We start from the raw sequence: 23,370 nt of genomic DNA on the forward strand, positions 1-23,370 counted from the left end.
TTAATTTCATATATCATTACAAATATTAGTGTTTTGAATAAATGTAGGAGCAAAACGTCTATTATTAATATTAATATTACTAATATAATTATTATTATTATAATTCTTAAATATTTTATTCAGAGATGAAACACCCTTTTACTTTTGTACTACACTTATTTTACGTTTACTATTTTTTGCATAATTGAGTAATTTCCCCTTATATTTTATAAAGTGATAAACAAATACAACATTTTGGTATTGTTTATATGAATGGTCATATAAACAATGTTAAATTAAAATAGCCCATATTGCACCGGAAGTGCATAAAAAAATCGGCGGAAGTTGATGTGAAATTTCATGTTGTGCGCGCTCCCTGCGCTTCTGGAACTATTCCACTCAAACTCACAGCCAGCCTAAGGGGATCGTGTTAATTATCGGTTTGTTTGCCATTTTTCATGCACAATTCATGACACTATATATGGAAAGATGTCTGTTATATACTTAGTATGAATTGTTTGAGTTTATAACGAACATATTAGCGCCACAAGCTAGCCACGTTGAGCTTCAGTCTGCTCCGTAGATATTAGTCCTGTTCAGATAACTACTAACGTTACCTGATTAATTGTCAACTCTACTACTTGTTGTCGCTTTCCATTGAATGTGACATGTTATGTTAAGGGGTGTTTTTAATGTTATAAAACATTGAGCCTATGAAAAAAAAAAGCTTCAGTCTTTGCCTATAGCCTATTCTTGGTGTGTACAAGTATTGACACGTTTGATATGTTGTGTAGTTTACCTTTAAAATGTACTTTCCTAATCAACTTGGAATAATTACACGCATTACTTTCATTCTACAACCAAACCCTGCAATTATGTTGCATATGTATCTATTATATCTATATATTTACCTGTCTAAAATGCACGCAAGTTTTTCAGAAGTATTGTTGTGTGTTAAGTTTTTTTGTTTGTTCTTCTATTTCAGCACAGGTGCTTTTAAAGCCATTGAGGTCTTCAAGTTAGTCTTGAAATCACTACTAGGTTGTTTTGCTTCATAACCTGTCAATATGGAGCAGAATAACAGTTTACCTCCTTTCCCTCAAGGGCTGGCATCTCCGCAGGTGAGTAAAGTAGTGTTGAGTAAATATAGTAAAGGCTGGAATACGCAGCTTTAAAAATCTCAACCGATTTTAAAACCTAGGTGTCTTACACTTACCAACTTTGTTAATGGTTACAGTGGAAAAACTGGGCAAACGATGTAGGTCACACACTACTAGACTTTAAAGTCGTTCTGAACGCAACAAACTCACACAGAAATATGTGCCTTGTAGCTAGGACACGCACAACAAATGAAAATGTGTTATAAAATAGGCCCAAAGAATCAAACATGTTAATATCCTTTGACTGGATGGAGTCATAGACAGAACCTAAAAATTTTGATTCTGTGCCCTTCATACACCGTGTTTGTGTGTGTAGACTGGCTTTGACATTGATTTGGCAACTACTTACAGACTCCTCCAGACTGTAAATCGGGGCAAAAAGTCATGTAGTGTATTCCAGGCCTTACATAATAAGAGGTATTTTAATCAAAATTATTAAATGCATTGAAGTTAATTCTCCTCGTCTCTATTCAAAGGGAGCCATGACGCCTGGCATACCCATTTTCAGTCCTATGATGCCATATGGCACGGGTCTTACACCACAGCCAGTGCAGAACACCAACAGCTTGTCCCTCCTGGAGGAACAGCAGCGACAGCAGCAACAGCAGCAGCAACAGGCTGCCTCACAACAGCAGGGAGGGATGGTGGGAGGTTCAGGCCAGACACCCCAGCTGTACCACTCACAGGTCTCCACGACCACGGCACTGCCAGGCAACACACCACTTTATACCACACCTCTCACCCCTATGACCCCCATCACTCCTGCTACACCGGCCTCAGAGAGCTCTGGCATCGTTCCCCAGTTACAGTGAGTTTTCTGGCTGATATCACTCCACAATCCTGTTAGAAACATTGTTGATTTTTTTTTTTTTTGAGCTATTAAAAATCATCTAGAAGCTCATAGCACGACTGTACTTTAGAATTTAATAACTGTTTCCATTTTCTATGTGTTATGTTGAAAATTAATTATATGAAATTTTATTTTTAAGGAACATTGTGTCCACTGTAAACTTGGGTTGCAAACTTGACTTGAAGACGATAGCACTTCGAGCCAGAAATGCTGAATATAATCCAAAGGTAAGACTTAGATTTGCATTAAAAAATATTTTCTTAGTTTACAACCTTTTTAATGCCATTTGACCATTAAAAAAATGATGAGACAGGTAATGTCAGATTTGGATTTTTCTGATTTAAAATATGTTTAAAGTAGAGATGAACTGACTTTCCTAGAAAGGGACTTTGTTAGTCTAACAGTTCATAAAAATCAAAATCACATGTGCAAGTGTATGATATTTTCTAAGCAATAACATTTCATGTGACACCTTATTTGAACTCAATTATTCATTAATAACTATTTCAGCGTTTTGCTGCTGTCATCATGAGAATACGAGAACCCAGAACAACAGCACTCATCTTCAGCTCAGGAAAGATGGTGTGCACAGGAGCAAAAAGGTACGAATGGCATCCTGTTGTTTTTTTTTTTTTTTTTTTTTCCTTCTCACACACTTGTAGAACAAACAACAGTGTGTATGTTTGCCTTTCTTGTATGCACTCGCTTGTGCAGTGAGGAACAGTCCCGATTGGCAGCCAGAAAATATGCCAGAGTGGTGCAGAAGTTGGGTTTTCCTGCCAAATTCTTAGACTTCAAAATTCAGAACATGGTGGGCAGCTGCGACGTCAAGTTTCCCATCCGATTAGAGGGCCTGGTGCTTACACACCAGCAGTTTAGCAGGTTTGTCTATTTATTTGTTTTATTATTATTCATCATTCATAAAGTTTTATATAGTACATCTAAAAAAAAAAATGTAATGCTATTCTATGCCTTGTTATGAATAAATTAGAATATTCTACATTACTGTTTTTACCACTTAAGTTATGCTTATTGGTTTGTTTTATTGGTATGTATGACCCCTGGGCTTTTGAATTCGTTATAAGAATCATTCTGGCTGTGATCTGGCCTGTAATCCCATTTGATATAAAACCTCTCATCCTGCTGATACTTTTCCCCAGCTACGAACCGGAGTTATTTCCAGGACTAATCTACAGAATGATCAAACCAAGAATCGTCCTTTTAATATTCGTTTCAGGCAAAGTTGTACTCACAGGTGAGGTCATTGTTGTATTTAAAATGGCACAAACAGTACCTTTCAATACGAGATTGAGCAGTATTGTTTCATAATGAAAATTTCATCATTTGTTTTTAGGTGCAAAGGTTAGAGGAGAAATCTATGAAGCATTTGAGAATATATACCCAATCTTAAAAGGATTCAGGAAGACTACGTAATCTCTGTGGAGAGCACCATTCTGTTATCGCTGGTGAATTACTTGCTGAGCCCACCGGTATGTCTGGGGTGACCTACGCTGTTTCATTTAACTTTTATAAGCTTGTAAATATGAAGGACACATTTTTCATCACTCAGAAAATGAACCAAGGATAAAATGCTTTTATTTTACCTTTTAAAAATGTTTCTCACCTGCCATTTGGTTTTCAAAATACTGTTTTATCCATGTCTGATAATTTTAACAAATTCTTTTATGGTTTTATGATGTTAAAATGTTCATTGTTTCATAAATATTTTTACACATTCCCTTTTATTAGCAGGTTTTATGTATATTGCATTTCTGATTGTCTATGTTGACTATCAGTCTGTGGCAAGTTATGCCCATGTTGACCAGTGCAAGGAAAAATTGTTTGAAAAAGCATTTAGGTTTTCTAAAAAAGCTTTGCGAACAAGTTTGCGGATCCTTCAGTTGTTGAAATCATCATGTGGATTTGACCTTTAGGTTACAGTTTTGAATAAGGTGTAACGGTTGGCATATCTAACAACTGAATTCACATTTCATTGTATGATGTGCTGTAGGTCTCCCAATAGCCCCCTGTAAAGCACTGACATCTTAATTTAATTTGTTTGTCTATGTAACTAACTTTGCAAATAAACGTTTGCCAACTTCAGCTTCTTACATTATTCTACATGTTTTTTTTTTCTTCTGGTATGGCAAGACATCATTTTGGTCATATAATGATGACAGTTTTTACAAACAAAAGAATTAGGAATTAGAGATTAATTTGGATTTCATTCCAGGTCTACGCCAAATATATTGAATAATGGCAACTGTATTACAGTAACAAGGCAGGAAAATAGTTTTAATATGTTGATTTAGAAATTGTAGGTTTTATTTAATGCAAGAACAGCCTCTTTGAGTCACACTATTATTCAAAAGGTTAGGGTTGGTGCTTTTTTCTTCACATTTTGAAACCAGAATGCAAAACTATTACGAAATATTACAATTTAAAATAACTTATTTTCTTGTGGTGCCCTACACGCAGCGCGTGGTAAAGCTGAATTTTTTACACTCGAGTGTCACATGATCCTTCAGAATTAATTCTAATATGCTGATCTGATGCAACTTTTTTTAATCAATCTTTAAAATAGTTTTTGCTTTATTTTTGTTGAAACAATGTATTCTTTAACGAATATAAAGGTGAATAGCAGCATTTATTTGAAATGGAAATGTTTTGTAACAATGTAAACTTTTTTTTTACTTTCACTTTTGATCAATTTAATGCATCCTTGATGAATAAAATGATACATTTCTGTAAATAAATAAAAAATACTGACAACTTTTAAACTGTAGTGCGTCTAAACCACTACCATGTTTGGTGATACTGCTGGTGAAGACACATCTTTAAATTTCCGTTAGGGACAGAAATGGTGTCTCAAAAGAACCAATCCTTTGTTCACATTTCTTTATTACAAATGTTATTTGATACACAAGTCTAAATAATAGTAGCATGGACTAATTCTACACTGCTTGATCTCCTGAAAAGTCTTGTTTCCAGATGAACTCGGCAGAATATTTGGTGCCTTGGTCACAGCTGTCAGCACATGTGTAGACGGCCACTGTCCCCCAGTCTATGCTGGCATCTGTCCTATCCACTTTTAGGTGATTAAGTAACTGAGGCATGATCTGAAATAAACACAGCGACAATTTAAACCATGTAATGCGTTAATCCAATGGTATGACACGCAAGAGATACACTAGACATTTAAACAAACATTTGGGTTCAGTAATATTGCAAGAAGTCTCTTGTTCACCAAGACTGGATTTATTTGATAATAAATTGAGATGTAACTTTTACTGTAACTCCAGTCTCACATAATCCTTCAGAAATGATTATATCATGGTGCTTAAGAAGTCTTCTGTAAAATGTTGTGATGCTATATATTTTTGATTGTTGTTTTTTTTCCAGGATTCTCTTATGGTAGAAATGTAAAAAGGACTAAATGTTCTTTTTATATTTAACATTACCTGAAATTCAAAGAGACGTTTAGCGCCACATGGACATTCTGGAACTTCCTCGTCGCGTGGCACATGTTCAGCTGACACCCAAAGAGGAGATCCTTCTTTACAATACCGCAAAACCTTAAAAAATGCATATACAATCACATAGCCGGTGAGCCATTTAACAGACATAAGCATGGCATACCTGCCAACTTTTCAAAAAACCTTGGAGTGAGATTTTGTCAGGGGAGATCAAAATTATGCCGCACATGCAGCCACACAAGTTGGTGGCTCAGATATCAAAGAATTGGAATTAATTTGATGTTGCACCCATGTATACCCTGCATTCTGGTGGTTTGTGGGGAGGCCCAAAGCCGTTGATATGGGCAGCCTACTGGAGATGGACAACATTCTGTGAAACAGACATAGCTGAGGGTCCACCCCAAATTTTGGATTAAGTAGATGTGATTTCCTGCATTCTAGTGGATTTTGGGGTGGTCTGCTAAAGATGTGCAATACCTGAACTTATTCTGATTCATGTTCAGCATCATTGCAGAGCCTTCTAGACTTGAGCTAAACATTCAACCAGAAAACTATTGTTGTGCCTAAATGACTTATTAATAGACCAGTGTTTAAGGTTGATTGATATTTTGATTAGAATGGTATTAGCTAACGTGTTCTTCATGTATTGTGCTATTTTTACACAGCTTACACATACACACAGTGTTGTAAATGTTTGTTAACTGTTGGATTGATAAGCTATGTGCATTCAAATACTGTAGAATAATAATGTATCAAGAATATTATATATAATCATATTTTAAATAAATGTACAATTTATCATTTTGACTCATAATTTAACATTTTCCCTGTTCTTAAAAATGGTTTAAATTCAGTTATATGATGTTTTTTATAAAACAATTGCAAAACAGGGTGATTTTTGAGAATAAGCTTTCAAATAATACCTATAATGATTAGGCATACTTAAAACTTGGTTTGAATAAATAGTCTATATTGATGTTTATTAAACACGTAAGCTTATTTATTGCTAATTTTATAATTTATTTATTTTGATGGCTGATTGGTTTATGATTTATTTCCAATTAACTTGTTTATAATGAGTTCACTGTTTTCATTAAAAGCTGAGCAATGTGTCTGTAAGATTCTCTGATAATAATATTAACAATGTTAAAATAATGTTAAGATCTTTAACCAGATGCAGAATTATCTACCATTAATGATAAACTAAATCCTATAGCTACAATCCTCTGCTTCAGTCTATTGCTGATATAGATAATCATACATGCATGCGTATAACTACGGTTGCAGACGTACAGGCAACATTTCGCGTTCATGACCGGCTTTGACAGTTCGAAAACGTATAGCGGCCAATAGAAACAGTCGCTAATGAGGCATTTACTTATAGGCTACATATCTATGGACAGCAGCGCATAGAGTTTGAAAAGAACGAAAATATATATTTTTTTTTTTTGCGCGCGAGACATTGGATGTGTGGCGTGAGTGCGTGTGAAAGCAGGCAAAACCGTGTGTCACACGGCGAAAGCGTGACAGTTGCCAGCTCTGGCATGGGTAGCATTTGCTATTTGGGCTCTTGTAACTGACCTGTTGTGGTTCATTAGCAATTCGCTTCTTGAACTTCTGAAACACTTTAGTGTCTTGTGTTTCATGAAGCGCCATACTCTCTAGCTCACTGTCCTCCAAACCTGAGAGAGTAAATAAAAACTGTAAATGACAAGACGTAGAAATATCAAGCTGCTAAATCTGTTATGAAAGGCATACCGTTATTTACGTATGCCATGCTCTCTTGATCCAAACTGTGGGATTCATGGAGGTCCTCGTCTTTTGCTGGAAGCTCTTCCGGTTCAGTAACCAGCTCCCACTCAGAAAAGAGAAATGAATTAAGCTCGTCTGAACTTTGAGAACCTGTAGATCCAAATATGAAGACAACACACTTACATTAAAGTTGCAATCGTTAGAAATAATGCATAATCAAGGCATTCGCTCACCCTCATTTGAACATTCTTTCTTGTGCCGGTGTTTCCAATCTATGGTCTGATGCTCTTTACTGCAGTATGTGACAGAGTGACATCGAGAGCAGGCTTTCTGTCCTAGACAGCCACACAGTTGGCACAATTTGAGCCCAGATCCCAGAACCTGATGATTTTCCACTAGGTGGTCTGGCTTCTCATCAGAAGGTGGATCAAAGGGGTAAAAGTCATTTTTCCTTGGCAGTTGACATCTGAACACTGGAAATGGAGATAAAGCAGAAAACTGCAACTTTATGTCTCTGTTACAAGCTTGTATGATTAAGACTAAAGCACTTTCAGATAATACTAATATTTTTTTTTTTATCAATCTTTAAAATAGTTGAGCTGCTTTACTTTTGTGGAAACCATAATGCATTATTATTTAATGAATAGAAAGTTGAAAGGAGCAGCATTTATTTTAAATGGAAATATTTTGTAAACATCTTTACGCTCACTTTTGATCAAGTTAATGCATCCTTGATAAATAAGTGTTCATTTTTGTAAATATATATATATATATATATATATATATATATATATATATATATATATATATAAGGACCCAAAACTTTAGTATAAATAATAGTTCAAATAATAATAATAGTTCATCTGCATGGACTAACACGGCTTGATCTCCTAAACAGTATTGTGATGATGCCCAAATGAATACCTCTTTAATTAAAATATAATATAAACACATATAATATATATACTAAGAGCAAATAAGTAAGAAAATTCTACTCAACACATTTTGACAGCTCATGGATTACCTTTAAAACACGTGTTGTCATTTCTTGTATAGCAGGCTGGTGTCTTGCAGCAGAACACAAATATTGTTCTGTGAAAGCATCGATCATATTCCGTGACAGGCGCATACACCTGCAGAAGAAACACTGTTGGGAGTTTGCACTTCTCACACTGTAACTCAGACACAGTTGGCAAATCCACCTGGCTTAACCACGCAGGTCTCCCTCCGATTTTACTTGGAAACTGGTTGCTAAGTAGCTGCCATGATTCTGCCTCCTCTAAAAAGCCCAACACGACCTCACTGTTTGTTTTAGATTCTTTTACTGCTTTTGCAGCCATCTGTCAAACTCTCAAATAAAGCTAAGGGTTTCAGAATCATGTGCGGGTGTCTGTTCATCTGAGACCGGGGCTCGGGTCAAACAAGATCTGCAACTAACGTTCCACACAAAAATAAGCTGTCAGAGCAATAAAAACGCACATATAATGTGGATGAAACCTACCATATGTGACTTATTATATCAGTTAATGTTATCAATAATTAACATCATTAACTAATATTCTCTATTAACTAGAGTCAAACGTCTTTATCTTGTTCTTGGGTGAATTTAAACTGTTTTAGAGTGTGTCCAATAGATGGCGTCACAGTTCAATCAAATTGTAAACGCTTTGCATAAATTGCTCATAAATTACACGTTCCACTTAGCCATTACTTAGAAAACACTAGAGACAGGGCCGGCCCGTGGCATAGGCGGAATAGGCAAATGCTAGGGGCGCCACTCATCCATAGGGGCGCCAACATTTATTACTGATACTATTTTATTAATATTAATTTGAAATATTACCAAATAAAGCGCAAAAAACTTAACTAAGTCCGCCGCATCTTCCCGGTCCGCCTCATCAATCTCCCCCCGCCGAGCTACTTGAAGTGCGTCAGAAATATAACGCGCGATCAGTTTAACTTATGGAATTTGTTGTGTCGCGTCGCCTCTCGCCGCATCTAATGTAGACAGGATTGCTTTCATTTTTTAGGGTGCTTGGCCGCTCGCTCCAGGTGTAGACCCGGTGAAAGTTGCCTGATAATTTATGACGGATGGCCGAATTGTAGTGTCTTAAAAAACAGAAGCCCTCTAATGCAGGCAAGATAAGGGAAACACTGCAAAAATGCTCTTCTTATGTAGTATTTTTGTCTTGTTTCTAGTCTAAATATCTAAAAATTCTTAAACCAAGATGCATTTAGGCTACTAGATAAGTAAAATAATATTTTTTCTTAAGTGAGTTTATGCTTAAAACAAGCTAAATTATCTGCCAATGGGGTGAGAAAAATAATCTTGTTTCTGATTGAAATCTTGTTTCTTGTTTCTGTCCCAAACAGAAATAAGATAATTCTTCTCACCCCATTTGGCAGATAATTGTGCTAGTTTTAAGCTAAAACTCACTTCATTTTGATTTTTTCCCCCAGAAAACAAGGAAAAATTATCTAATGTCATTTTACTAGTAAATACATCTTGATTTAAGAATTTTTTGATGTTTGGACTGGACACAAGAAAAAATTACTAAATAAGAAGAGCATTTTTTGCAGTGTAAAGACAGAGGTAAAGTGATGTAATGAATGAACAGTTTATTTAATTGCATATTAGTAAAATACTAATGTACGCTAATTAATTCCAGTTTTAACTTAAACTATATGCAAGCAGCTGTTCTGGGTTCTCCAGTGGCCACAGACAGTGTATTTTGTAAAAAAAAAAAAAAAAAAATCATATCTGTTTTTTTTAAACGCATGTAATATGACTTTTTTAATAGCCTAATGTTTTTACTCTACAGTCGTGCAGTTTTAAGGGGACATATGGACATTTTAAAATGTATTTGCCGAAATTAGTAAGGATATTTATATACAGGTTTATTTAAAATAGCTACATTTTATGTAAATTTCACATTAAATATCTAAATTTCTCCAAAGTTTAATTCATGGTGAAAACATGAATGTGCATATTAGTGGAAGTTTGCTGCCATCTACTGGAAAACAAACACTTTTGCTAGTTCTCAATAGTTTGTGCATGAGTGCTAGATGCAATTAGGCTACTCGTGATTTGTGTTTAGGCTGTAATGTGGCATAGGTGCTATTTTTGTATAGTTTAACTATCATCAGCCTTTAAAAAAATAAATAAAAATAATAATATCATGAACATAATGACGGGGTAGAATGGACTGGACATCATATAAAACAACAACAATAAAAATTAAAAAACATTAATGCATTAAAAAAATAAAACAGTACCAGTGTTTCTGCAACTTAGACTGATATCATGTAGTGCTAAACCTTGATACAAGGGGCACCAAGTAAAATCTTGCCTAGGGCAGCAAATTGGTCAGGGCCGGCCCTGACTAGAGACACACATTCCACATATATAAAGTTATATATATATATATTCCATAGTAGTTTTAGTTAAAACAACACTGATCCATAAACACTCAGTAGCCTACATAATGGCAATGCATTCAGTTGTAAGTCTAAACAGGTATTCATTATGTATAAAGGGGAGATTGTATCGGGTGTGAAAAAAATGTCATTTACAAAAATAGACACTTGTCAAATTATGCCTGAGATATTTATTAACATTTGTATGCTTTCTTTTTAATTTATAAAAGTTGTAATATTTGAGACAGTCACACGATAGGACAATTTTGTTTGGCTCCAAAAAATCTAAAGACAAAGCAGTTTTTATATGAATAGGTCCATGTAATACAAAAAAATATTTAACCATTTACTGCATTTATTTAAAATTATATATATATATATATATATATATATATATATATATATATATATATATATATATATATATATATATATATATATATATATATATATATATATATATATATATATATATATATATATATATATATATATATATACTTTAAATATTTATTTAATAAGATTAATGATGGTGTCGATATTCGTATTGCAAATTGTTCTTCTAGGAAAAAAGTAATTGCTAAACACTAATGTGTAAATATTGTTACAATTTGTCAAGCACAAATTGATATGCACGTCGCCCATTTTTATTTTCAACGGCATTATCCCTGATAACTAATAAAAATGCTGACGCGTGTATTCGCGCCAGTTCAGTTGTTGAGTTTATTAGTAATGACAACAGGTCTGCTGAACTTCAGTTCACGGATGAATGCAGCTCACAGTGGATGATGTCATGGGCTCTGTCCCAAATCCTACTCAGCTGCCTACCCTAGGGCACGGCCAAAGATGCTGCGCGCGCCTCAAAACGCTGTCTAGAAGGCGTCTGACTAGTATAGAGACAAAGCCACAGTGTTTGGGAGTAAAGGAGTAAAGTGCTCAGATCAGTTTGAGAGAGGGCGGAGGATGGCTCGCCTCATGAGGGCATAACGTCAGTGTATGTTTGGGCTCCTTCTTTATTTTTGCTTCAGAGTTTCTTTGTTTTATGTCCAGATAAAGGAAACACTTTTTGATTTGAAATGCGGCTTTTAGCGGACTTTTTGACCCCTCTAAAATAAATGGACACCGCGGTGAAATCGGAGACTGGCGCTCCGATCTCTCATTCACAAGCGAGATGAGTCGCTGAACCTGGCGATAAAACTCCTGGACGGTCAGTGTTTTCAGCGATGCCTCCGCAGGGAGGTGGAGAATATAAGCCTGTCCCTGGTACAGTTGTGCCGCCGGTACCCCCGAGGAGATTCAGGGGCAAAGATTTGTCATCCGCGGTGAAGAGCCGCTTCGGGTCTGCGGCGGAGCGCAGGGTGAAGTGCGTGTTGGTTGGTGATGGTGCAGTGGGTAAAACTAGTCTCATTGTGAGCTATACCACCAATGGATATCCCACCGAGTATGTTCCAACAGCGTTTGACAACTTCGCAGGTAAATATCACTCCAAAACGTAAAGATTAAATTAAAAGTAATAATACAAATAAAAAAAACAACTACTGTAACCACCTGCTAGAAATCCAGTTTAAGCTAGTACTGCTGTGTATTGGTAGCTGGTTTATAGCGGGTCTGGCCATTAGCTTGTCCAAACTGATGGTCATTTGCTTGATGGACCATCTAGACCAGCAACAAACCAGCTACTCATCTGGTCATTCCAACTTAACATGGTCAAACTGGTTTTTGCAAAATGATGTCTAGTCAACCAACTAATAACCAGATTGAACTAGCTAATCACAAATACGGTGTGTTTTATATAGTGATTAGCATGGTGAGTTTTGTAAGGCCAGCAGGTTCATTAACCCATTTCAATCTCATGTATCACAGTGATTGGCCCAGTTTCACAGACAGGGCTTAGACTCAGCCAGGATTAAGCCTTAGTTCAATTAGGACATTTAAGTAGCTTTTCCAAGTGTGCCCTAGAAAAAAACATTAATGGTGTGCATCTTAAGACAAAACAATGCCACTGACATATTTTAAGATGTGTCAGTGCAAGTAGCTTTCAAATATGTATCGCAGTCCATGTTTCTTAATAATGTGCATTTCAACTTAAAGAGATATAAAAAGTAAAACTGAATCTGTTCTCCTCTGCAGCGGTTGTAGCTGTGGACGGCAAGCCTGTGAAACTTCAGCTTTGTGACACAGCCGGTCAGGTCAGTCCAGTGAGCCCACTCAGCACCACCAGACCCAAACAATCCACCTCACACAAACACATTCAAGGCAGTGCAACTTCATCATGTCGCTGTATAAGGATGACATATTGTTTGCACGAACACATGCTGGTCAAAGCCCTTCTCTCTTAACTGTAAACAGACTTCTGAGTCATGTCCTAATTAGTCATATGGTTGCCTATCTGTTAGATAAGAAAGAAAGTGATTCAGTGTTGTTTTGCTTACTCATGATAAGAGTTTCTGGTAAAGTTCAGCTGAAGTTTGCTGTCCAGGAGGCAGCATAAGGACGTATATGCTTTATCCTATGGGAACACACTATTATAGGTCATTCAGTGTCTCTCCCTTTGTGGGAGGGGGAAACCAGCTCTAGGGAATCACAAATGGGAAGCAGTCTAATTGTGATGAATTGGGCTTGATCCGAGGGAAAGGGAGACCTACTTTCAGCCGGGGTACAGCTGGGGCTAGTCACTGGAAACGTGAGATCAGTGTGTTTTCGATGAGTTTAGCAAGCTAAGCGGAGACAGTGAAGGGAGGCAAGCCAAGATAGATTTGGATCAGTCCTGTTTAAGCCAGTGGAAATTGAGGGAGAGAGAGAGAGAGAGAGAGAGAGAGAGAGAGAGAGAGAGAGAGAGAGAGAGAGAGAGAGAGAGAGAGAGAGAGAGAGAGAGAGAGAGAGAGAGAGAGAGAGAGAGAGAGAGAGAGAGAGAGAGAGAGAGAGAGAGAGAGAGACAGAAAGACTTGAGAGATTTGTTTTTTTAATATATAAATTTGTGCGTGCTCATTTCCTCCCTTTATCAAACACTATTTAAAATTCATCTTTAAAAGCAATAATTAAAAGTTAATTAATAACACTGGTAAATTAAATCTTAATAAAATCTCAAATTGAATATTTGTTCTTCACACTGTATTATATAATGTTGTGATGCCTAAATTAATTTATTTTATTTTTCATTTATTTATAGAAAATGGTATATCATTTTAATATCAGCCATTGTTTGGGTATCGGTCATAACATGAACATAACTATCAGCCAGAATTTTATTTCATAAACCAGATACCAACATACTTTCATATAAATGATCTAAAATATACTGTAGCATAGGATTGTTTCTCATAGGTTAGAATGTGTCCAGTTGACTAATATGAGGAAGAGTAACAGAGATGGAATGCAGCTGTAATAAACAACTGATCTCACATTTGTGTTCTAGATTTTATCTCTCATGCTGCTGACATCACAGCAGGTTCTGATATTTCAGAGATATGGAATCATAAGCATGACGTTGAAGTTGCCAGTTTAAAATATTAAAGTACCATTACTGTACGATAAGGAGAAGCTTTTACACTACAGTTTTTACAGTACTAATTTTATTTCCACCACAATTTTGGGGGAAAAACAACAATTAAAGAATACTTTTAATCTGTAAGGATGCGTTAAAAAGGGACAGTTAAGACATTTATAATGTTACAAAAGATACAAATTCTGAAAAAGTATAATGGTTTCCAAAAAAAAAAAGCACCAAATCAGCATATTAAAATTATTTCTGAAGGATCGTGTGACAACGAACAAGACTGAGTAATGATTGCTGAAATTCAGCTGACAGTTATTTTAAATTGCAATAATATTTCACAATATTTCTGTTTTTACTGTATTTTGATCAAATAAATGTAAAACATATAATACATATGCAACAACTTGTATGTTAGTCCTTTCATGTAAGAAAATATATGATGTAAACACAGAGCGAGCAGAACAAAACCCTTGGGGCCAGTTACATTTTGGATTCAACTACTTTTAACAATCCAAAACAATAACAAGTGTTTGTTTCTGCTTGATGTTTATCACTACTGAATCTTTCTTTGCTCTGGGCAGGATGAGTTTGACAAGCTCCGGCCGCTGTCTTACACCAATGCTGACGTCTTCCTGCTCTGCTTCAGTGTGGTAAGTCCCTCCTCTTTCCAGAATGTGAGGGAGAAGTGGGTGCCTGAGATCCGCCGGCACTGCCCGAGGGCACCGATACTGCTGGTCGGCACACAGGCTGACCTCCGGCAAGACGTCAAAGTGCTCATCCAGCTGGCCCAGTACAAGGAGAAGCCGGTCGACCCACAGGAGGCTTGTTTGTGCGCTGAGGAAGTGCAGGCTGTCTCATACATGGAGTGTTCGGCACTCACTCAGAAGAACCTAAAGGAGGTGTTTGACACGGCTATAGTGTCCAGCATCCAGTACTCGGACAGCCAGCAGCAGAAAAGGCTGAAGAAGCGGACGCCCGATAAAATGAGGAAGCTCTCCGAGTCATGGTGGAAGAAATACTGCTGTTTGGCGTAGACGCGAGAATATACCGTTGATGTGGATTCGTTTAGACTTTTATGGATAGAAATGGACACACATCCATCATGGACACCTATTCATTTCAGGTGGCCCTGAAATGAATTGGGACAGTTTAGCAAAGCTCGGCAAGCTTTGTCATAAAATGGAAAGATTCATTGAGACTAGTTACATTTTAGGATCTGCTCTCCATTTGGAAAAGTCCCAGGTTAACCTCGAATGCTCATGTGAAGAGTCATCTGTCATTCTTTCACCTTATCTCTTGTTGAAGAGGGTTTCAAGTGGACTTAAGGGCTGTTTTTCTATCAAAGATCTAGTTTAGACTACCAGATTTTCCTTCTTCATTCAGGCACTGTGAAAAGCACCCTATTCGTCGGCCTTAGAAAAAAACATAGCGTTTTATTGGTGTTTTAACTCCTACTTGCATGAACAGGATTGCTTGCCTTTGTTTTCCAGAGGGATCCAGGGCTACGTCATGTACCTGTCAAAGCTTTGAGTGTGATGTAGAGTACAAGCAGATGTTTGGACACACTATCAACTTGACATCACTGACATTTACCTTGTTGTCTAGTGAGGGTGAATGATTGTCCATTTCAGAGACAGCTTGACGCTGGCACATCTCTTCTGGCTGTCTTGTTTACATTTGGAGTTAAGTCCAGACTCAAACACGCTGTGAGGTCAGGGTCTTTGGGTGTAAGTAAGTAGACTTAGTAGGCCAGTTAGATTATATATCTGGTCATTGAACCTGGAGCTTCATCAAAAACGGTGTCTTGAGTGAGGCATTTCAGTGCTGTCAGGAGGATTTTGATTGGCTCACATATTCGTGGGTATTTATTGGAATATACACTAACATTCAAAAGTTTGGGGTTGTTAAATTTTTTTTGTGAAGGATGTTCACCGAGGCTGCATTTATTTGATCAAAAATAAACAGTTAAAAAAAATAATATTGTCAAATATTACAATTTAAATAACTGTTTTCTATTTGAATATATTTTACTCCTGTCCGTTACTCCAGTCTTCATGATCCTTCAGAAATCATTCTAATATGCTGATTTGATGCTCAAGAAACATTTCTTCTTATTATTATTATCAACATTAAAAACCATTGTGCTGCTTAAAATGGAAACCGTGATTTTTTTCCCCTAAGATTCTTTGATGAATAAATGTATTCATTTAAAAAAAGATCTTACTAAACCAAACTTTTAAATGGTGGTGTATGCTGGTCATTTGGATGAAGGAAAAACTCTGGGACCAGAGTTTTTAACCAGAAATAATGGTTGACATTGATTTCCAGTTTCTGTTTTAGCCGATAAAATATTTGTGCCTGAAATTTCGAATTAGGGTTTTCATGCTTTTGCTATTTATGGCACTTTTTAAAGGTGAAGTGTACAATTTCTGCCCCACTTTTGGTCTTTTTGTTTGAGATGGACATAATAACAACAGAAACAATGGTGTACTTTGAGGGCTGGACTATATGTATGCTCAACTAATAGCCAATGGGTAGAGATTTTAGTGTTATTGTTTTTTCAATTCTGTTCTCTCAAAACTATTATTAATTCAGTTCATTTCATTCAATTATTTCACAAAATGGGGACATTAGTGGCGCAGACATGACACGCTTCACCTTTAACATAAACATTTACACAGAAAATCTTCCATAATTGTATGAATGCATTTGGCAGGCACTTTTATCCAAAGCAACTTACATTGCCTTTTAAGGTTTAAGCTACTAGTTGTGTATTTGTCGCCCCTAAACCATGATGTCAGCTACGTCATGGGTTGATAAGCATTGTAGTCCTATAAATAAATTCTATATAAAATACGTGGAAGGTTGTTCCAGGGCAAACTGCACTTTTTATCAGGCTTCCACGTTGGACGAACTGGAAAAGTCGCCTGCTGCTGTGCGACGTGAATGAGTATTAAGCTGAATGACAGAGTAAGGAAAAGTTAATGTTTCACTGCATAAACTGGGTTAGGAGAGGAAGAATCACTAACGTCATTAGTGGAAAATATTTTTCTTTCATGAGCACAGAATGAACCAAGAATGAAATCAAGATGAGCTTTATGCTTGCCACTTGTACTGGTAGATTGTGCCAGAATACGGCAAGGCGTTGAAAAAGAAGTGAATGGCTCTCAGCAAGTGATTACAGTGCTGTAAACCGCAAGTGTTATAGGTGGCATAGTGAGAGTTGAACCCCAAACCAAACAATCATATTGATTTTAAAGGGATAGTTTGCACAAAAATGAGAGTTCTGTCATTATTTACTCGCCCGGATGTTTTGTTCAAACCTATATGATTTTAGTTTTTTTGTCCATACAGTGAAAATCAGTGGGAAAGTCATGACAAATTGTTCAACAGTTATATAAAATATACTTACACTTTTGGAATGGCATCAGGGTGAGAAGACGGTGACAGACTTTTCACCTTTGGATGAACTATCTCTTTAAGCATGCTCAAAAAACAAAGAGATGTTTAAACGATATTGTAATCATTTATCAAGAAGTATTTTGGTGGCATTCCTTATTGTGAATCGAAGAATTGCATGCGTTTCAAACAACAGGCCTTAAGTTCAGACTGACCAAAGCATATGAGCGCCACAGTGCTGTGTACTTTCACAGGGCAGGATCAATTACTGTGAGGCTTTTGACAAGTCGCCAAACTATGACTTCGGACACGCAGTGTGTTTATTCACTGCTCTGATTTGCACGCGAGTTGCATTGCAGTGTTGTATATTTACTGTGTGAGTGAGCTCATTGCTGCAGCGTCCCACCAGACGGAACTGTTCAGGATCTGGTGGTCGTTCAGATAAAGCCGACATGCAATAACAGAGACCTCCCTGTAGATTATTATCTTTCTCAGAATAAATATACTTTTTGTCTACTTATTGTCTGTGTGCGTCTTCTTTCATTTTCTTGGGATATGTTATGAAAAGCTATCCGTGAAGAGGATAATTTCATAATATCGTTGCATTTTATAGTTAATAATTGGTAAACAGTGTCTGGCCTGCAGGAATAATGAGGCTTAATGGTGTATTTTTCATTGAAGCTTGTGTACAGTTCACTGTCTGGGGTTCTATGTTGTCTTATCATCGAAATTGAGAAAAATCTTTTCTTTTCATAAATGCTTAAATTATACCATTGTATGGTTAACTTATACACTGAAAAAAATAATAAGTAAAATGTACTTAATTTTTCTTTCGCAAGTTTTTGCACACAGATTTTTTCACATATGTATTTACATAAACTACTTAACTAAGTTAAGCAAAATTAAGAAAGAAAATTAAAATAAAAAGTTAATCTATCTTGGCCAGTAAAAGTTTGTTGAGTAATTTCTACTTAGTTGAAGTTTACTTTGCAATACTTCTTACTCAATATAACACTGAATTAAACCACGCTTTTTAAGTGTATGCTTTACTTAGAAACATCTAAGTAAATAATACAATGTCACGCTACCAAAATTCCAGTAGTCTGTACCAATACCATAAAAAATGTACGGTACTCGGTACCAATTTCGGTACCACAGCTAAATGTTAAAAAAAAAAGTAACTACTTTAAATTTTTTTTATTAAATGTATGCAGTTTATTATTTATGATGATAATCATTATAAGTAAATAATACAAACATGTAAAGGCTGTATGCTGTTTAAAAGGGAACATTATAATTATACTATAAAAAATAATCAACCATCTAGGCATGATTATTATTATTAGTAGAGATATTATTATTATATAGAGACATAGCTAAATCTACTTTAGACTACAACAGTAGCCTAAAATATTTGGTCAATTTAAATTTTTTTAAACCAAACATTTTAATTTGACGTGTTGCCGTGAAGACCTTTGAGTGTCTGTGTTCATGATATGACGTAAATTTGCATGAAGTGACGGTTTATCCGTTCGTGTCCTCATATAGTGACCATAGACTGTAAAAAAGTGACACTCGGACGGCAGAGACTACAAAGACAGCGAGCGAGTGTCACGCGCAGGAGTAATATTTAAATAGTATTTTGCAGTTTGATTTTCACAGACAATAGTATATTCGGCTACAGTCTGGAGCCCTGCGCTTAGATAAACACAGAAGCGACTGAACACAGCCGTGGGTACCAAATATACTCAGGAGTCGGTACTACAGAAATGTTGGTATAATCAGATTTTTATAATTTCAATACCGACTTGGTACCGAAGTACCGGTACTTGTGACATCCCTACAATAAATATTGTGTAGACACCATATCTACATAATAGAAGTAATGCGGCCCTGAACGCAGAGACCATTATATAATGGCAGTTACATTTAATGGATCCTTTTTGAGGATGAATGTGTCATTCCAGATGTCACAAAATGGTAAATTACTAAACCTAACAACAAAAGCAATGATAAAATAGTGTAAAAACAGCTGGAAAACAGTGATAAATCAACCTTATTTATTATTCGTACCCCAGTAGCCTACATGATGGGAACACCAGTATCAGAAAAGTTAAGTAGGTTCTACTTAGTTTTATAACGTTGATATTTACGCTTTCTACAAGCTTAAATTGAGTACTAAAATAGAATTACATTTCTTTTTTGAACTTTTGCCTGAACTAACTTTTTCATGTAGAAATTACATTTGTTTTTTCTGTAGTATTTATTTTTGAATTATCTCAAAACATGATCTCACAATTGCGACTATGTATCAAAATTGGACTTTATATCTCACAATTGCAACTTTGTTTCTCATAAGCTGACTATATCTTGCAATGTGACCTTATATCTAAAAATGTGATTATATCTCACAATTATGACCATTCGTATATCTTGCAATGGCAGCTTTGTTTCTTGTAACTGTGACTTTATATCTCACAATGTGGCTTTATAGCTCAAAATGTGACTTTAAACCTCAAAATATGACTTTATATCTAGTGACAGTATACGTCGCGATGACAACTTTCTCATAACTGTGACCTTTATATCTTGTAATGTGACATTTTATCTTAAAATGTGATATTTTATCTTATTATTTTATATGTCGCAATGTGACATTATACATTGGCAAATTTGTTTCTTGTATCGGTGACTTTATATCACGCAATGTAACTTTTATCTCAAAATGTGATTTTATATTTAAAATCCTTAAATTATAGTCAATTGTTAATAAGGAAATCATGGAGATCCTACTGTACGTACTTCATGTAAACAGACTAGACTTTAGCCGCAGGCGTTAAATGACTAATATAAGCAGGAAAGCTATTGCTCTGTGATGCCTTTGGTTGCTTTATTGCCAAGAGTTTGATTTATCTGGCTTTTAATCACATTTCCACAAGTACTCAAAACAATTAAAGTGGCGTCTGGGTTCATTAGCTCCATTGAGCTGCTTTCTTAAACAGCTGACATGCTCTCTCTGAGCTCTAGACGCCTTAACTGCTTACAATGACATACTCCGGCCGCTTTTATCCAGTTGCTTCATATTGCATGTTTCTGTGTGGCAGATGAACAAAGAAAAATGTCAAATTGCAGCCCTCTCGACCAAAAGATCTCATGCTACAAATAGCTTTTAACATTTGGGCCAGAATGAATCAAACATGACAGCTATACTGATCAACCTTTGATAGTTTCCTCTGGAGCTCTAGAGAAGGGAAGCTGGAACTCGGTGTCCATTGATGGACGGTATTCAAAATTCTGACAACACGATGATGGAAGATTTGACTTCATCACAGCTGTGGAGACACAAGCGAAATATGAATTGTAGAAAGAAAAGCTGCATTCTCATCATATGATGTTCATATTGATCTGAAGTTTTGATAAGTGAGATATTTATTGCTAGTCACCGGATTGTGTTCTGTTTTGGAGGCTGGTCTTCATGTTGGTTTTCCCAGCAAGCTTCCTAACTAAGTTATTATAGGAATTCAAGCTGGTCTAAACTGGTCTTTTATGGGGAATCCTGTTTCTGCCTCAGAATAAAAAAAATAAAAAAAGAGTCTTGTAACTTTATATCACGCAATTGTGACCTTATAATCTCGAAATATGACTTTATATCCTGCAACATGTTATCATTATATATCACAATTGCGAATGTCTCACAAAGTGACTATATATCTCAAACTGTTACCGCATAATGTTACAACTTTTGGTAACACTTTACATATATTTTTTACTATATTAGTTAACATGAGCTAACAATAAAAACTACGTCTAAAGCATTTATTAATCTTATAATCCCAACATTTATCAGATGTATTTTATGTATTTCAGTTGCATCAGATTTATTTATTTTTATATCTTTTTAAAATTGTTTTATTATAACTTTTTTTGGTTCACTCTAAGGCTACAACTTCTATATATTTCTGCATGCAAGATAAAGTCAAAAAAGTTTCTACCTGTGTTTGTGTGTATATGAAAGGAATATAATGACACAGCAAGACAAGATGCAGGAGGATTTGCCTCCCAGAGACTCCCGATCAAACAGGAAATGAAGGTTCAGTCATATTCTTCAGTGCTGAAGAGGACAGACAGGAAGAGAGCTGATCTTTTCTCAGATGATCACAGTGCTGTTTGGTTATTTATTGCTCTGAGCATGGTTATAATTAGACCTTTATGGGTGCAAGTAACCTCTTCCACAACGTTATCAATAGGGACAGAAGTAGCAGGGACAGCAACTGATCTATGAAGTTTCCGTGAAGTAAATCAATCTTCCGTGCTTGTTATGTGCTCAAGACCTTGGGAAAATTCCAGTGTTACTTCCCTCAGTGACATCATCACTTCACAAAGTAGTTCTGTTTATCAGGGTCCGTGCGCGCATTCATTCCAAACACAATGAAATGAGATCTGCGCTGGCCTATATTGTGTTGTGACTGCTGACAATGCAGGTGAGGGTTAATTCAAAAATCTCGGAGTCTGGTGGCCATTCCACTCGGCCTGACGCTTTGTGCGATTATGGGTCAGGGTTGAAGGATCTACATGCCAGTGTTAGGGCTCCCACAAAGCACTTAACGCACTGTGAATGCAAGGCTTTTGACGGCTGCTGACAGGCTGAGGAATTCCAGAGTACCGCAGTGTCTGAGAAAGCCATTGCCACGTCCCGTGTAGCCACGAGAAACTATTTTCACTTTCAACCTCTTTTAAAAGAAGAAAAACAACAGAAAAAGCTCTTTGACAGATCATTTCTAACTCCTACGCATAGCTTTTGCTTCCTTGGATAATGGGAGGTTGCTGGATTTACCTCAGCAATTCAGAGGAGCAATATAAAAAGAATAAAGCTAAGTGAGGGTTTATCACAGTGCATGAAGGTTATCGTACTGGGTGCAGTGAGCAAAGCATACTTTAGTGACGGCAGGATGCAAGTCTTTCTGTTTGTGGATGAAAAACAATGAAACAAGACAATAGAATGAGCTTGATTTTATCACATCAGCTAAAGTTTGGAAAATGTGATGGGACATAATTGCAGTTTTGGTTAATCCATGTTATATAACACCAGGTCTATTGTTTCTTTAGACATGTTTTAGTGTGAAAGCTAAGCACAATGAGAAAACTGTGATCATTTAGAGTTTGTTTGCTCACACTTAAACCAACAGCAATGATCATTTTCAATCAATTAAAATAATAAAAGTATTATTTTTCTATAAATTACAATAATAAAAGTATTATAAAAGTATTACAAAAATAATTTATATTAATTATATTATATTTAATTATACTATATTTAAATATATATATATATATATATATATATATATATATATATATATATATATATATATATATATATATATATATATATATATATATATATATATATATATATATATATATATATATATATATATATATATATATATATATATATATATACATTTTCCAATGTGTTTTACTGTTCACCTGTTTACCTAATATTGTAATTTTAGTTCACAAGAGTTCACAAGAATAAAATAATAAAAGCATTATGACTTTAGGTGAAGTCAATAACACTGATTATCTCTTCATTACGGCACCTGTTAGTGGGTGGAATATATTAGGCAGCAAGGGAACATTTTGTCCTCAAAGTTGACGTGTTAGAAGCAGATTTGAGCAAGTTTGACAAGGGCCAAATTGTGATGGCTAGACAACTGGGTCAGAGCATCTCCAAAACTGCAGCTCTTGTGGGGTGTTCCCGGTCTGCAGTGGTCAGTATCTATCAAAAGTGGTCCTAGGAAGAAACAGTTGCAAACTCGCGACAGGGTCATGGACGGC

At 35.9% G+C, this 23,370-nt stretch overlaps 3 protein-coding genes across 3 annotated transcripts; 2 read left to right on the top strand and 1 right to left on the bottom strand.

The window, feature by feature from the left end:
• The first annotated feature begins 305 nt into the window (after positions 1-305).
• On the top strand, positions 306-4,766 carry tbp (TATA box binding protein). The gene is made up of 8 exons (XM_079843654.1): positions 306-419; positions 965-1,100; positions 1,616-1,947; positions 2,129-2,216; positions 2,500-2,591; positions 2,704-2,871; positions 3,150-3,244; positions 3,344-4,766. Exons 2-8 carry the CDS (start codon positions 1,047-1,049, stop codon positions 3,421-3,423), a joined length of 909 nt encoding a protein of 302 aa, XP_079699780.1. The 5' UTR covers positions 306-419; positions 965-1,046; the 3' UTR covers positions 3,424-4,766.
• pdcd2 (programmed cell death 2) lies at positions 4,130-9,147 on the bottom strand. Its single transcript, XM_079843653.1, has 6 exons — positions 8,242-9,147; positions 7,451-7,690; positions 7,224-7,367; positions 7,047-7,147; positions 5,451-5,564; positions 4,130-5,108 (listed from the first exon to the last, which is right to left on the bottom strand). The coding sequence occupies exons 1-6, from the start codon at positions 8,555-8,557 to the stop codon at positions 4,944-4,946; spliced, it is 1,080 nt and encodes a 359-aa protein (XP_079699779.1). The 5' UTR covers positions 8,558-9,147; the 3' UTR covers positions 4,130-4,943.
• Positions 9,148-11,390: 2,243 nt separating this feature from the next.
• Positions 11,391-18,045, top strand: rhoua (ras homolog family member Ua). The gene is made up of 3 exons (XM_079843428.1): positions 11,391-12,107; positions 12,765-12,823; positions 14,712-18,045. Exons 1-3 carry the CDS (start codon positions 11,858-11,860, stop codon positions 15,162-15,164), a joined length of 762 nt encoding a protein of 253 aa, XP_079699554.1. The 5' UTR covers positions 11,391-11,857; the 3' UTR covers positions 15,165-18,045.
• The last annotated feature ends 5,325 nt before the right edge of the window (positions 18,046-23,370 follow it).

Source organism: Gobio gobio (assembly GCF_949357685.1).
Source record: "Gobio gobio genome assembly, chromosome: 18".
Classification (NCBI taxonomy): Eukaryota; Metazoa; Chordata; class Actinopteri; order Cypriniformes; family Gobionidae; genus Gobio; species Gobio gobio.